The sequence below is a fragment of the Protopterus annectens genome, chromosome 15.part0 (genome assembly GCF_019279795.1).
Source record: "Protopterus annectens isolate FY-2018-M chromosome 15.part0, PAN1.0, whole genome shotgun sequence".
Lineage (NCBI taxonomy): Eukaryota > Metazoa > Chordata > Ceratodontiformes > Protopteridae > Protopterus > Protopterus annectens.
The window spans coordinates 360,005,152-360,018,717 of NC_056749.1; the positions used below are offsets into that span (position 1 = coordinate 360,005,152).

At 40.5% G+C, this 13,566-nt stretch overlaps 1 protein-coding gene across 1 annotated transcript; it reads right to left on the reverse strand.

The window, feature by feature from the left end:
- Positions 1-4,027: 4,027 nt before the first annotated feature.
- Positions 4,028-5,056, reverse strand: LOC122789823 (trace amine-associated receptor 4-like). The gene has a single exon (XM_044057262.1). The coding sequence runs from the start codon at positions 5,054-5,056 to the stop codon at positions 4,028-4,030; it is 1,029 nt and encodes a 342-aa protein (XP_043913197.1).
- Between the last annotated feature and the right edge of the window lie 8,510 nt (positions 5,057-13,566).

Sequence of the window (13,566 nt, forward strand, 5' to 3'; positions counted from 1 at the left end):
TATGAAGTGAAAGTTACATTTTAAAATGTTCAGTGCTAAGGTTGCAGAGGATTACCTGGATGTGTGAGTGATTATGGGGTCATCAGTTATGAGAATGTCTACATGTATCCTCTGAAATTGTGGTAATGGAAGGTTAATGGCCCAAAGTCAGGTGGTGATGTTGTAATAGTGTGTTTATACTGATACTTTATCCTTCTAAATCTTGGAGGTTTTGGAAGAAGTTTATTGACAACCTCTACATATTTTGGCTTGGTGAGTTAATACACATGTGCATATGGTAAAAAAACAAAAAATGAGCTTGAGAAAGCAATCCCAATAAAGAACACTGGTTTATTATATATGTTATATATGTTAGCAAAAAACGCTTTCGGAGAGCTCAGTGTCTCTCCTTCATCAGATGAAAAATAGTAACAGCTTTCCAGTACATTTATATAATGTTGTTAATTATGCAATCAACTTTAATTAAATTAAAACACCAATTGTTAAAATTTGAAATTAGTATTAAAATTAAAACACTGGTGGATAAGAATTCTAAAAAATCTTTGCTCCAAACCAAACCATTCCCTATTACTTTAGTTTAAACATATTGTTAATAAATACAGAAAAACAAAAAACAATTTTTATCAATGTTTACATACTAAAAATTTAGATCTAATCATTAGTATGCTACCCTTATGTGAAACCAATACATTTTAAAACCTTAAAACCTTTCAACTAAAAAAATATATTAATTTACAAATCTTATTATAAAAAATTATTATACTGTACAAATATGTAAACCAGGATGTTGTTTCATTAGACAACGATTCTACCATTTCATAGATAGGTACTTTAGAATACAACTAATAGAAACATGGTCATTCAAACCAGGGTGCATGTAGGCACCAGTGTGGATTTGCCAAGCCAGTTTGTTCATTTCTAACTGGATCTGCCATGGACCACCCCTAATATCCACAGTTATTTTTCTAAGGACATTGAATTTGAAATGATGGTCAGGAAATTCTCTCACATGCCTTGCAAGAGCATTATTTAAATCTTGTCTGTTTATAGCATATATGTGTTCATAAATGCGCTGCTTTAACTTCCTTTCAGTTTTACCTATGTAAAAAGCAGCGCATTTATGATACAAAGCTAAATAAACCACGCTGTTGGACTCACAGTTAAATTTCCCCACTATGTTAAACACTTCATTCCTAATTTTAACCTTTGAGTCAGTGCATACGTGCTTGCATTGCTTGCATGCCCCACATTTAGTCATACCGAAAACACAAAGGTTAGAGGAATGAGGATTAGCCTCAAGTATGGTTTTTAAACTACGCCCCCTTCTAAATGTAATTTTTGGGCATCACCCAGTTTTTTACATCGATGGTTGTCATCCGTTTTCAAAGCCCAGTTCTTGTTGAGCAACTTCCTAATCTCGTGATGGTCCACGGTAAATGTACAAAGAAATCTGGTTCCAAACGAAACCATACAGTTATTGTTATCATAGGAACAGGAATCTCTAATAGGATCGGTCTCAAGAGTAGTGTTAACATTTAAAAGAATTGGTAAATAAACCAGTGTTTTTTATTGGGATTGCATTCTCAAGCTCATTTTTTGTTTTTTACAAGTTTGTTTGGTGTTTCTTGCTTAGTACATGTGCAGATGGTATTGTGTGGTGATCACAGACCTTGGTGTTAAGTGAAAAACTGTCATCATGTTGATAAGATACCTGCACCCCTCATAAACCGTATTGTGAGAATCAAGTAATCATTATCTGTGAACATGAAACACTTCTTAGACTGGCTACAAAACAGGAAACAGCTGATTTGAGTTGACATTCATGTGGGCCAGGTGATTTTATTTCTTACAAAGAGTCAGTGATCCAGTTGTTATCTAACAGATAGTCAACTGATGACATGAGTTAAAAAAGGAGGTTACAGCAATAGCCAAAGGTTAGAATGGATACATGAATGAAAGGCTACACTGAGAGACTTGATATTCTAATGGCTTAAGGTACCAATGACAAATGCTTGCACTATGTGCACTTAAAGCAATGCATTGGAGTAGGCTGTTTGCTGATAGAAGGGTGATAGAAACTGAAAGAGTCTGTCCTTATGGACTGAAACATTTAGGGCCACAAACGGGAATGATATTCAAGTGAATTGTCTGGCTGTGTTGTAATTACTGAAAAGCACTACACTTATTATTATTATGAGAAATAACTGCCATTTGCATCAAGGTTATTAGGCCCCCATGTTAAGTGGAGATAAGGGAATAGCAGCCATGTCGTACCTCTTAAGTATGTAGGAAAACATTTTTAAGACATTGAACACAAATGTAGGTTATGCAAAGCAATATAGTAGTTTTGACAAAAACGTAGAAGTTGAATTAATACAGTCTTGAGTAAGGATCTGACAAACTCCCACCCTTAGCAATGGGTGTTAACTCCAGCCCTAATGTTGTCCCTTCCCCAGCAATAACCCAACACCTTACTTTAACAAAAACATTCCCATAGAACTGCCACTACACAAGACATACCCAGACACACAAACATGCACAGACACACACACTGACAATGTTACATCTATCCTCTTACCGAACCTTGACTCTAACCCTAAAATAAACATACTCACACAAAACCACACAAAACCTATTCCCCCACCTATCTCAGACATTAACCCTGACTCTCACACACATGCAGAAATACTCTCACCCCCTACAACCCCACTCATTTTTCTTGATGAAACAATCCCTCTACATTTTGACCATTCGGCTATCCATTTCTTCGACATGAAGCACCACCCCCTCGCACTCACTGACCAAATGGACATTTGATGAAATGATGGGAATGCGCACACATATCTATCTATCTATCTATATATAAATATATATATATATATATATATATATATATATATATATATATATATATATATATGGATATATCAGTTGCACATTACTTAGGAAATGTATTCATCTGCATGCTCACTTCATTGTTCATTTGCATATAGGATTGTTTGATGTGGCCTTCCCTGAAAAAGCCTTGTTACAGCTGAAGAAATGTTATTGTTGCTGTATAGCAGCCTAAAAAGAGAGAGTAAAATCTCTGATAAAGACAATGTATTTGCTAAGTGAAATATTCAGTGTCCAAGGACTGGATTTTCTTTCATAACCTGTATTGCGTATGTTGGTGTATGTGTGCACACATGTGTGTGAAGTGTTTCCCATATATGTCACTTGTGATAAGTAATGCAAACACTCAAAGTACAGTTTTAATCCTGGATCGTGTGCTTTCTAGTAATGGTATATATTAAATATCAAACACTAAAGCTTTCTTCAAAGCTATTTCTGTTCACAAACGGATATTAGAAAATGTGTATCTGTTTACAGAAGGTTTCAGAGCATATACACATAAATGTAATAAATACAGTTAATATCATCATGCAGTAAAATTATATAATTTGAGATGTGTTTATTTCATGGTGATGCTTAGGGTACCCTGATGCTACTCATTTTCTCAAGCTGTGGTTATACACTGCTATTATTATATTACATACAGGACTATTACTAATGCTTTAAATGTCTGTACATCCAGTCTGTCCAAGATTTCACTCTATACTCAATAAATCTATTATACTCTGTGCTGACATTATTGTTGTGCATACTTTACTTCTTACACTCTTAACATTCTTGGTTACTCAGTACATTGTGTTGCAGGTTTTGTTTCACTTGCTGTATTTTAAATGTTAAGATTTGGGTTATGGTGTTCTGTATAGAGCAGCTGCTGTTCACTATGCAATGCTATTGTTGTGTATTGTCATCAGTACTGCATGTTAATAACTTTTCCCTTTTGGCTGTGGACCTGTGGTCAAGACTGGAAATGTTCCTCAGACAATGCATGTACCTGATTAAAAATATGATAAATATACACTGCTTGTGGAATACCATAATGCACACAGTTATTCAGTTGCTAATACAAAGATGCATATTACTGACAATATCTGTTTAGCACATCTTCCAGACAAATGGACAATAAAAAAACAAGTCAAATATTAACCTGAAACAATGTCATTGTAGAAGAATCATTTCTAAATATTTTACCAGTTGCTAAGATGTGTAGTGCTTTCTGAAACCAAGGATAAAATAAACTGTATAATATTGGATTAAAAGTAGAATTAAAATATCCAAGCCATATAAACAGATCAAAAAGAATGGCAGGTGTTGCAAAATTAAGAAAAGGATCAACAGCAGTTACAACAAAAAATGGAAACCAGCACAATATAAAGGTACCCATTACTATACCCAGAGTTTTAGCTGCTTTGCTTTCATTCTTTCTTGAGTCCAGCGATTTACTCTTGTCAGCTTGTTGTAGATTGTCTGCCCTCATGTTAATAACTCTTACATGTCTTCTTGCCACAGAAAAGATTTTAACATAAATTAATACCATTGCTGTGCCTGGAACAAGGAAGGCTATTACAGAAGCTAATATACCCCACAATTTATTGAATAAAAGCATGCATTGACCTAGGCAAGAAAGTGAAGCAGTGTATTCTTCAATTCCATTTAAATTAGTTTCAGACAAAACAACACCAAAAGCAAAGACAAAAGGAAGTGTCCAGCTTATTAACACAAGCAGAAGAGCTGTATTGACAGTAATTCTTCGATAATAGAGAAGAGGGTCGCACACTGCACAGTAACGATCGACTGCTATGAAGGACAAGTGAAATAACGATGATGTGCATAGCATCATGTCACAGCCTGAGTGGATTTTGCAGATCAGGGAGCCAAGATACCAGCATGACTCGATAGATCTTATCATGCTGAGCGGCATAACAATGAATCCTACGAGAAAATCAGCAACTGCTAAAGAACAGACCATTACATTAGTAGGGCTATGGAGCTGCCTGAAGTGGGAGATTGAAATAATCACCACTAAATTTCCACATATAGTCACTGTTATACAAAAAGAAATGAAAATGTACAGAGCAGCACGAGTCCCTGGTAACTGTGGGTTTTTCGCACATGAATAATTTAAGTTTGGATAGCAGTACTCAATTTCCATGTGTGAAGTCATTGCTGAACGCTCTATTTATTCTCAGTATTAATACTGGTAATATTCATTTGGGTATATCAAATCATCTCAGCAAACTCTAAAGAGTGGAAACAGAAGAAAAGAAAAAAATGATATACAGACATTAAAAATGGGATCATTTTTAAGTTTATAATGCATGACTAAAGTCAGTCAGAAGAATAGCTTGGTGAAATGGTGAAAGTTTGATATGAAACACTAGAATGTACCTACTACTTCATGTAGTAAAACAGTAAATAAATCTTTATGAACACTATTTACAATTTATTTGCAAGAACCGGAAATTATTTACACAGAAATTCAACCTAGCACCAACTGCTACTATTTAACATAATTTATTTAAAATCCAATTTCTGCAGAGACCAACTTTAGGAATAGTATTTCTTAGAAATAGGCTAAATACTTTAATGAACAGCAGGTTTTATTAGCCTTTCTAAAGACATAGTGAGATTTCCGTCCTAAAGAAGTAGCAGCAGTTTCACTGATAAGACAAGGGAACTGAACACATTTATCATAACTTCCTCATGATCCATGTAAAAAGTCTGAAATCAGAAAAAAAGCATGACTAATATGCATATGCAAATGAGTTAGATTCAGTATTGTGATATTTCATGTATGATAACAAGGCTGAATAATAATTTTGTTAACTACACTAAATGATTTGATTCTGCTAACTTGCCAACAATTAGCTTACTGTAGTTTGAGCATTGTATTGTGCAAAATATACTGCTTAGCAAGAATTGGTTTGCAAAATCATAAAAGAAACTATGAATGCAAGTTATTATTCAATAGTCTCTAAATTTATTTTATCATGTACACCTTAATATTAGGGTTCTTTGCTGAAGAAAATCCAGCCAAACTGTGGAATCAACCAAAACGAGACACAGAGAGAGAGAGAGAGAGAGAGAGAGAGAGAGAGAACATTAGAGGGGGTTCACACTTTTCATAATAGCGTGAACACACTTGTTTTTGTGTAATGTGAACATGATCTTTTTAGTATTTTTGGTAGTAGGTTGTGAAATGGATAATATTTTTTTAATAAAAAATAGAGTAAAGACAGAATTGGTTATATTAAAAAGGGACAAGCAGGAAATATAACTCATATGCAAATGGACTTTGGAGGTATTCCTACCTTACAATGAACTTATCTTGGTCATTTTACCTACAAATCTCTTTTTTCAGTAGATAGTTTAATTCAACAGCCTTTATTCCAACTGAGTAATATATAAGCATAAACATTTCTACCTAGAATCATTGATATGTTAAATATAAGTAAATATTGCCAAACAACAAAGTGTGTTTATGGGTTATAAATATGCCCTTCTTGGGATTATACGCTTGCACAGATAGCCCAAAACAGTATACTATTCTTTTAACTAGGCTGTAAAATGACATGCCAATCAATGGGCTAAGAACACAACTGAATAAATACCAAGCATTGCTTTTTATAGTTTTATGGCTCTTAGCTGAACCTTACATTGGGTAAATTTTCAGAAAAAGCAATTTTGAATGTTGGTATTTATTTTGTTTCCACTGATGTAATACCAGGGATGAATGGAATGAGACATACATTTATATGTATAGTAAATATAAAGTAATTATGATGACATGTATACATTATCTCCCGGATTCTGCAAGCATTGCACGGCATGCAGGATTAGTCCAGGAGCTCTAGCAAGCAATATGTCTGCCATGCGATCCAGAAATAGCCTGCAGGGGCATGCACGAGCGCTCCTGCACTAGTCCTGCATGGATTAAGCCCCTGTATGCAAATTAACCTATTTGCAGGAGAAATCCAAGGAAATGAGGTGAATGTGTGATCCAGGAAGCTTGAAACCGGCTGTGCAAGACTAGTGTAATCTGCAGAAATGTACTCAGTTAGTAACAGAGTACATTAATGCAAAATCCAAAACGGAGCCGTGACAGCTCCAAATAAAGGTTGCATATCAGTCAGAAAGCATACCGATTGCCAAGTATAAGGACATTGACACTGCAAACAGCTTAAAAAATAAAAAAATCAATGTTTATTTTTTTAGCCGATCTCAGCTGTTTAAGCGTAGGGCAGCAGCGCGCAAACGGGATCGGGGGGAGAGAAATAAGAAAATAAACCTAAAATAATCATTCTAACTAAAATCACTATTCTGCCATTAAAGTCAATAGCAGGCAGAAGACAACATGGCCAGTGAGTAGTGGTTGCTAAGGGGGGAGGCTCAGTGTGAGACATGTAACTATGCATTAGCAGGGAATCCTATGCAAATGAGGGGAATGATTGTGAATCCCAGGTTTCCCCAACATGCTAGTCAGGTCCCAACAGTGTAAGAGCAGGAATAGCTTGGTGCAAGCCTAGGAGCTAGCTGACATCATGGGGAGGGTGTCAGGCATACTGTAAGCAGATTGGAGCCCTGTGGCTCAGGTTTGCTTCAAGCTAAGCACAGCTAAGCAAGGGTGTGTGTCTGAGTCTGCCTAGCACTCTTTACATTGCCTAAGCGGGCGTGCATGCTGCACATCAGGTTTTAAAGGAAAAAAAGTTAAACCTGGAAATAGCAGCTCTGTGCACATTTGAACACTCTGCGGGTCACACCCCCAGGCTTAAACAGGAACATTTTGTTTGAAGAAGCAACTGAGTGTTGCGAAAGCGCTTACCACTGTTTTCTTTTGTTTATTTTATTAAAGATGCTTTTGTGTGCTACCTTGGTGCATTGTTCTTTTGTTCTTAAACAGGAAGCCAATGGGAAGGGAAAACAGCAGTAGGAAGGTAATCAAGGAGAACTAGCAAAGCTGTCAGGTGAAATGTATCAGAATCAGCCAATTACACAGGCAGCAGACAAAACCAGCCCAGAACACTACCATAAACTATGTAAACACCTTCCCTCTGTTTTTTCCCATACTCTAGACCACCAGTGTATACAAGTGGGGAACTTTTAACAAACAAAACTACAAAATGATAGGGGCTGCAGCAGGCAACATAGAAAACATGTACAAGAGGCTGAGGGTGGTGAGGATGTGAATGCTGCCGATCAACCCACAGTGAGGAGACGGAGAAAAGTGTAAAGACACAGGGTAAACTACCTGGGGCTAGATAAGCTGGAGATAGTGAAGTGCTATAGGGTGGACATGGACCTCCTATAGCAAATTGTTGATCTGCGCTGGCCATGCCTGACACACCGAACTGACCGAGGGGGAACCCATCCCAGTGGATACCAAGGTATGTGTAGGCCTAGGAATACTAGCCACAGGTACCTTGCAAAGCTCAACTGGGGATATCATGGGGATCTCACAGGCATCAACAACCAAAGTATTCCACCGGTTCCTGGATGCCATGTCAGCACATGCCAGTGAGCATGTATATTTCCTCAACACCCGTGAGGTGTTGGCCAGCAATATGCATCTCTTCCACCAAATAGTAGAATGCCCTGAAGTAGTGGGTGCTATAGACTGCATGCACATATGCATCAAAGCACCATCCAGTAATCAGGGTAGCGTCTACATCAACCGCAGGAGCCTCCCCTTTATTAACTGCCAGGTCGTGTGCGACGCCCAGGGCATTATAATGAATGTGTGTGCTGGCTGCCCTGGAAGCTATCATGATAACCACATTTGGCATCTGATGCAGCTTTAACAGAGAGTTGCCAATGGGGACATCCCCTATAGTCACCTAGTGGGGGATGCTGGTTACACATTGGAGCCATGCCTGATGACACCCATCAGAAATGCACACACACCTGAACAAGAATGCTATATTGAGGAACACGCACAGACCAGACTTATGATAGAGCATGTGTTTGGGATGCTCAAGTCATGGTTCTGGTGTCTGGACACATCCAGTAGAGCCTTGCAGTACTCACCAGCTACATGTACTCAAATTGTTATGGTATGCGCCATGCTACACAATATGATCCTGTGGAAACAGCTGCAGCAGGACCAGCACGGGTCAGGGCCACATAGCCCCCCCACCAATGCCAAGGCCTGCACAGGCACAGAGATACTCAGAGGAGGAACAACCTAAGCCTGCCCCAGTAGGCAGATGGAGGTGTGCCTAGTATGCCCTGGCCTTGGCAAAGAGGCAATGCACAGCACATACACTGACATGGTAGGGACCCTGGAAATGACACCTTTTGCTGACTCACACATACAGTAAAAGGGATGCCAAACATGACACTACCTGTGCTCAACCATGTATATGGAGTGTATTATGTGCATCCAACATAGTCAGCCCTCCAGCACCATCCTCAGTCCTGGCACACCCACAAGGTAATTCAATCAACCTACCAATTGCCAAATGGAGTAGAATGTGTCATTACCCATATCTGTGGTATGGATGTGAGCATGCAAGGGAATTGGGTGGCTGAATGTTATGGCAGCAGATAGTAGACACCCATAGTGGCACCATGATGTCTGCAAGACATATTGGAGTCACCATAGTAGCCAGTACTACACAGGGTGACAAAACCCACTGCAGGAAATGTGATGGGCGACATGTGTGTCCATATGACTCACACATGCCAGTCAGAAAGGTTCACATACCCAACAACAGTCTCAGCCAGCAGGGCAGATGTAGGCAAACCCAAAGAGAGCCTGTGCTATGGCCTCTGAATGATGCCTATGGGTAACCCCCCCCCAGCCTACACAGACAGACTACAGCAGGTCAGGCAGTGGGATGTTAGTTGTAAAGGGTAGGAAGTCAGACACTAATATGTAGGGCAACCAAAGCTAAGACCTGTAGTACACTGATATACCTCTAGTCAGTATGACAGGTTAGAATACAGAATGAAATGGAATACCTGACACACCCGTACAGAGATAGCAAATGTGTGCAAGTGCCAGGTGTGCCCCCCATCCTATGTAGACATGTAGAAACAGTAAGATGTGCTCCCCCAATCATGTGTTGAAATGTAGAAACAGTCAGGTGTGCCCCCCCAATCCTGTGTAGAAATGTAGTAACAGTCAGGTGTGTGTCCCCAATCCTGTGTGGAAATGTAAAAACAGTCAGGTGTGTCCTCCCAACAATCCTGTGTAAAAATGTAAAAATAGTCAGGTGTGTCCCCCCCACAACCCTATGTAGAAATGCAGTAACAGTCAGGTGTGCCCACCCGCCACTCCCATGTAGACATGTAGAAACAGTCAGGTATGCCCCTACCTCCAATCCAGCTTAGAAATGTAGTAACAGTCAGGCGTGCCCCCCAATCCAGTGTAGAAATGTAGTAACAGTCAGGTGTGCCCCCCCCTACTCCTATGTAGACATGTGGAAACAGACAGATCTGCCTCTTCCCCCAATCCAGTGTAGAAATGTAGTGACATTCAGGTGTGCCCCCCCCCAAACCCTGTGTAGAAATGTAGTAACATGTATGAGTAGGTATAATACGAGTGGAGCACAGATGTCCAGAGGTTGCCAAGGTAGCAGGATTGGTTGTAGCATTTGCATTGTATGCAGGTCTGTGTGTGTTAGGATGGTGTGTGTTACATAATGTGTGAGAGTGGTCAGTATGTATGCATGTTGTGGTAAGACCTGGTGGCCATTGCCCACTAATGCTGATGACAGGGACAAGCCCTCATGACTGCAGTACCAAAGACAATCCCCACCAGTATAACCCATGCTAGCAGTAAGCCATTGTAAATGTATGGTGGTAATATGTGTCACCGTCTGAAAGACTGACATGGCATGGCTGTTGGGCTAGATATACAAGCAGTACGCAGGGGAAAGTACCCCAGACATACAGTATATAATGTGTCACTGTGAAATGAAGAAACCCTTGGATTTGTACATATAGGTATGCATCACAGTAACCGGACCTGTAGTAGGGGATACTGGTGATGTCTGCCTTAACACCTAAAGATCACAAAGGAGGTAGGACTGATGTATTGGGAATCAGCTGATTTACCTGCACATGCCAGCATAACTGTAATGTCCCATGCATATTTGTGTGTCAGATGCAAGTAGAGACCATAGCACACATACACCCAGACATGCAAGCACCACCCACAAGCACCTCTGGCAATATCTCTGCTGTGGGGAATGGGTACAGTGAAACCTCACCTGTATATGACAATAGTAGAAGACTGTAGCATGTAGTGTAGGTATCCCATGCAGGTGTGTCCCTAGCTGTAGGCAGCACCCTGCCAGCATCCACACCACACCACCTGATCAAGACTTATAGAAGGTATTGGCATGAATAATTATCACACCTACCCTGTCACCCCAGGGGAATATAATGTATGGTAGCCTAGGACTGTAGGACTGACAGAATGCAATGGCCTGCCACATCTGGTCTGCACCAACACCAATGCCCCAGAGACGCCTGTCAAAGGCCCGTGTCTCACACGTACTGCCAATGCATGTTATGTCATGGACACCCAAATAACAACATAACACACTCCACATAAGCCATATGCATGGCCATGTGGACAAACCACAGTAACATGTCCACCATGTCCCACTGCATGAACTGTGGACCAACATTAACACACACCTGTGATGTGGTGATACCATTAGGGAAAGTATCAGAGAATGTATACATAATGCATGGAAGAGATTAGAATAAAAGAGGGGGGTGTGGGAGTATGGGCAGCATGGAATGTGCAGGGACCAAAACCAAGCTGTGTGCACACACTATCCCTGACTGCAAACACATAAATGGGTGGCTACACACCTGCCAGTACACCACAATACGGTAAATGTCTTGACCCATGGCACCTGTCTCTGGCTAACCTGTACAAATCTGTACAGCTGTGAAGCATTGCCACCACAAGATAAGGCCATACTGTCATGCTGATGGACGGACAAGTATGGGATCCTCTACCAGCACTGTACCAAGGTGCTGAACTGGATACACAAACCCAGCACCAAGTGTCTGCAGCTTCCCCTTCAGAATGGCATAACTTACCATGAATACGTACGTGTCTGCCCACAATCCTGGACACAGCTGCAGTCACCCTTGTCCCCCAAGTCATCACTGTCAGCAAGAATGTCCACCTGACAGTACATGAGGACAGAAAACATCACTGTCTATAACAGTACACATGTCTGAATATCTCTGCTAACAGCAGTACCATGCAGCTGAAGCAGCACAGGAACAATCACCTACAGTACACACTATCTCCTGCTCAGTTTGTCCTTATATTGCCAAATGATCGACCCTGCAGAAACAGTATACTACCTGTAGGTGTACAACACAAAGGTCTGCACTGCAGTACAAACTACCTGGAATCGATCCACACATTCAGTACAGAAGGGCATACAGGGCATACTCACACACTTAGAGAAATGAAAGCAATGTCAGCCAACAACATACCAAAAGGTCATACTGGGCATGCTCACACACAAACAAATGAAGGCCATGTCTGCAAACAATAGTGGATCAGACATAGCTGGCAGTTGCAGATGTTAGTGCAGACACTCCTCAGTATGCAGCACTCATGCTTTGCACACACACTGGATAGGAATACAGGCATATATCCAAGGACAACACACTATAATAAGCCAAAAGTTGACATACACAGATGTGTGGAAGAGAGTGACTGTCACAAGGGGCCATCCATTATGAGGCCTGTCCCACCCATCACACAGCCAAATGGCTACACGCACATGAGGGTCAGATGTCACTCACTGTCATCCTTAGCCACTGGTATTTGTCAGCATTACGGACTATGTGGTACAAGTGCTAGCTGTGCAACATGACTGTAAAAGGAAGTAGTCATCTAGCAGCTGTATACATGTACCTGTGGAATCTAACCCTGCGTGTGCCCGCATGTGGTGTGTCAACCTCTAGATAAATGGGTTATGGCCCATGGACACACACTGCCCTCCCAATAGCCGTACTATGACAAGCCTGCTGAGGTCATCCACTTTGAAATACACCCTTGTGAAAGGTGTAGGCCAGTAATCTTGGTGGCACTTCCTATAAATGTGTACTGCTGTAGTGTGATAAACTAATTAGGTAGGAGTTCTAATCCCTGACATGGCAACCGTGTGTGTGTGTGTGTGTGTGTGTGTGTGTGTGTGTGTGTGTGTGTGTGTGTGTGTGTGTGTGTGTGCATGTGTGTGTGTGTGTGTGTGCGTGTGTGAGTGTGCCCATGTGTGTGTTTTTGTGCGTGTGTGCATGTGTGCATGTGTGCATGTGTGTGTGTCTCTGTCTGTGTAGAGAGCAATGCTTTTTAGGCTAGTCACACTCACTACAATTAAATTGCCCTACATTTTCAAGGCTGCTGTCATACACTGTGAAATATACTTTTTTGGAAAGCTGTAGCCTAATTATCTCTGTGGTGTGTCCTATAACTGTGTACTGCTGTAGTGAGACAAACTAGTTATGTAAGAGTTCTAATCTCAGAATTGTCAACTGTGTGTGTGTGTGTGTCACCATCTGTGTAGAGAGCAATGTTTTTAGGTTAGTCAAACTCACTACAATTCAAATGCCCTACTTTGTCAAGGCTGCTGATGTCATACACTGTGAAATACACCTTTTGGAAAAATGTAGTCCAGAAATCTCTGTGGCACGTCC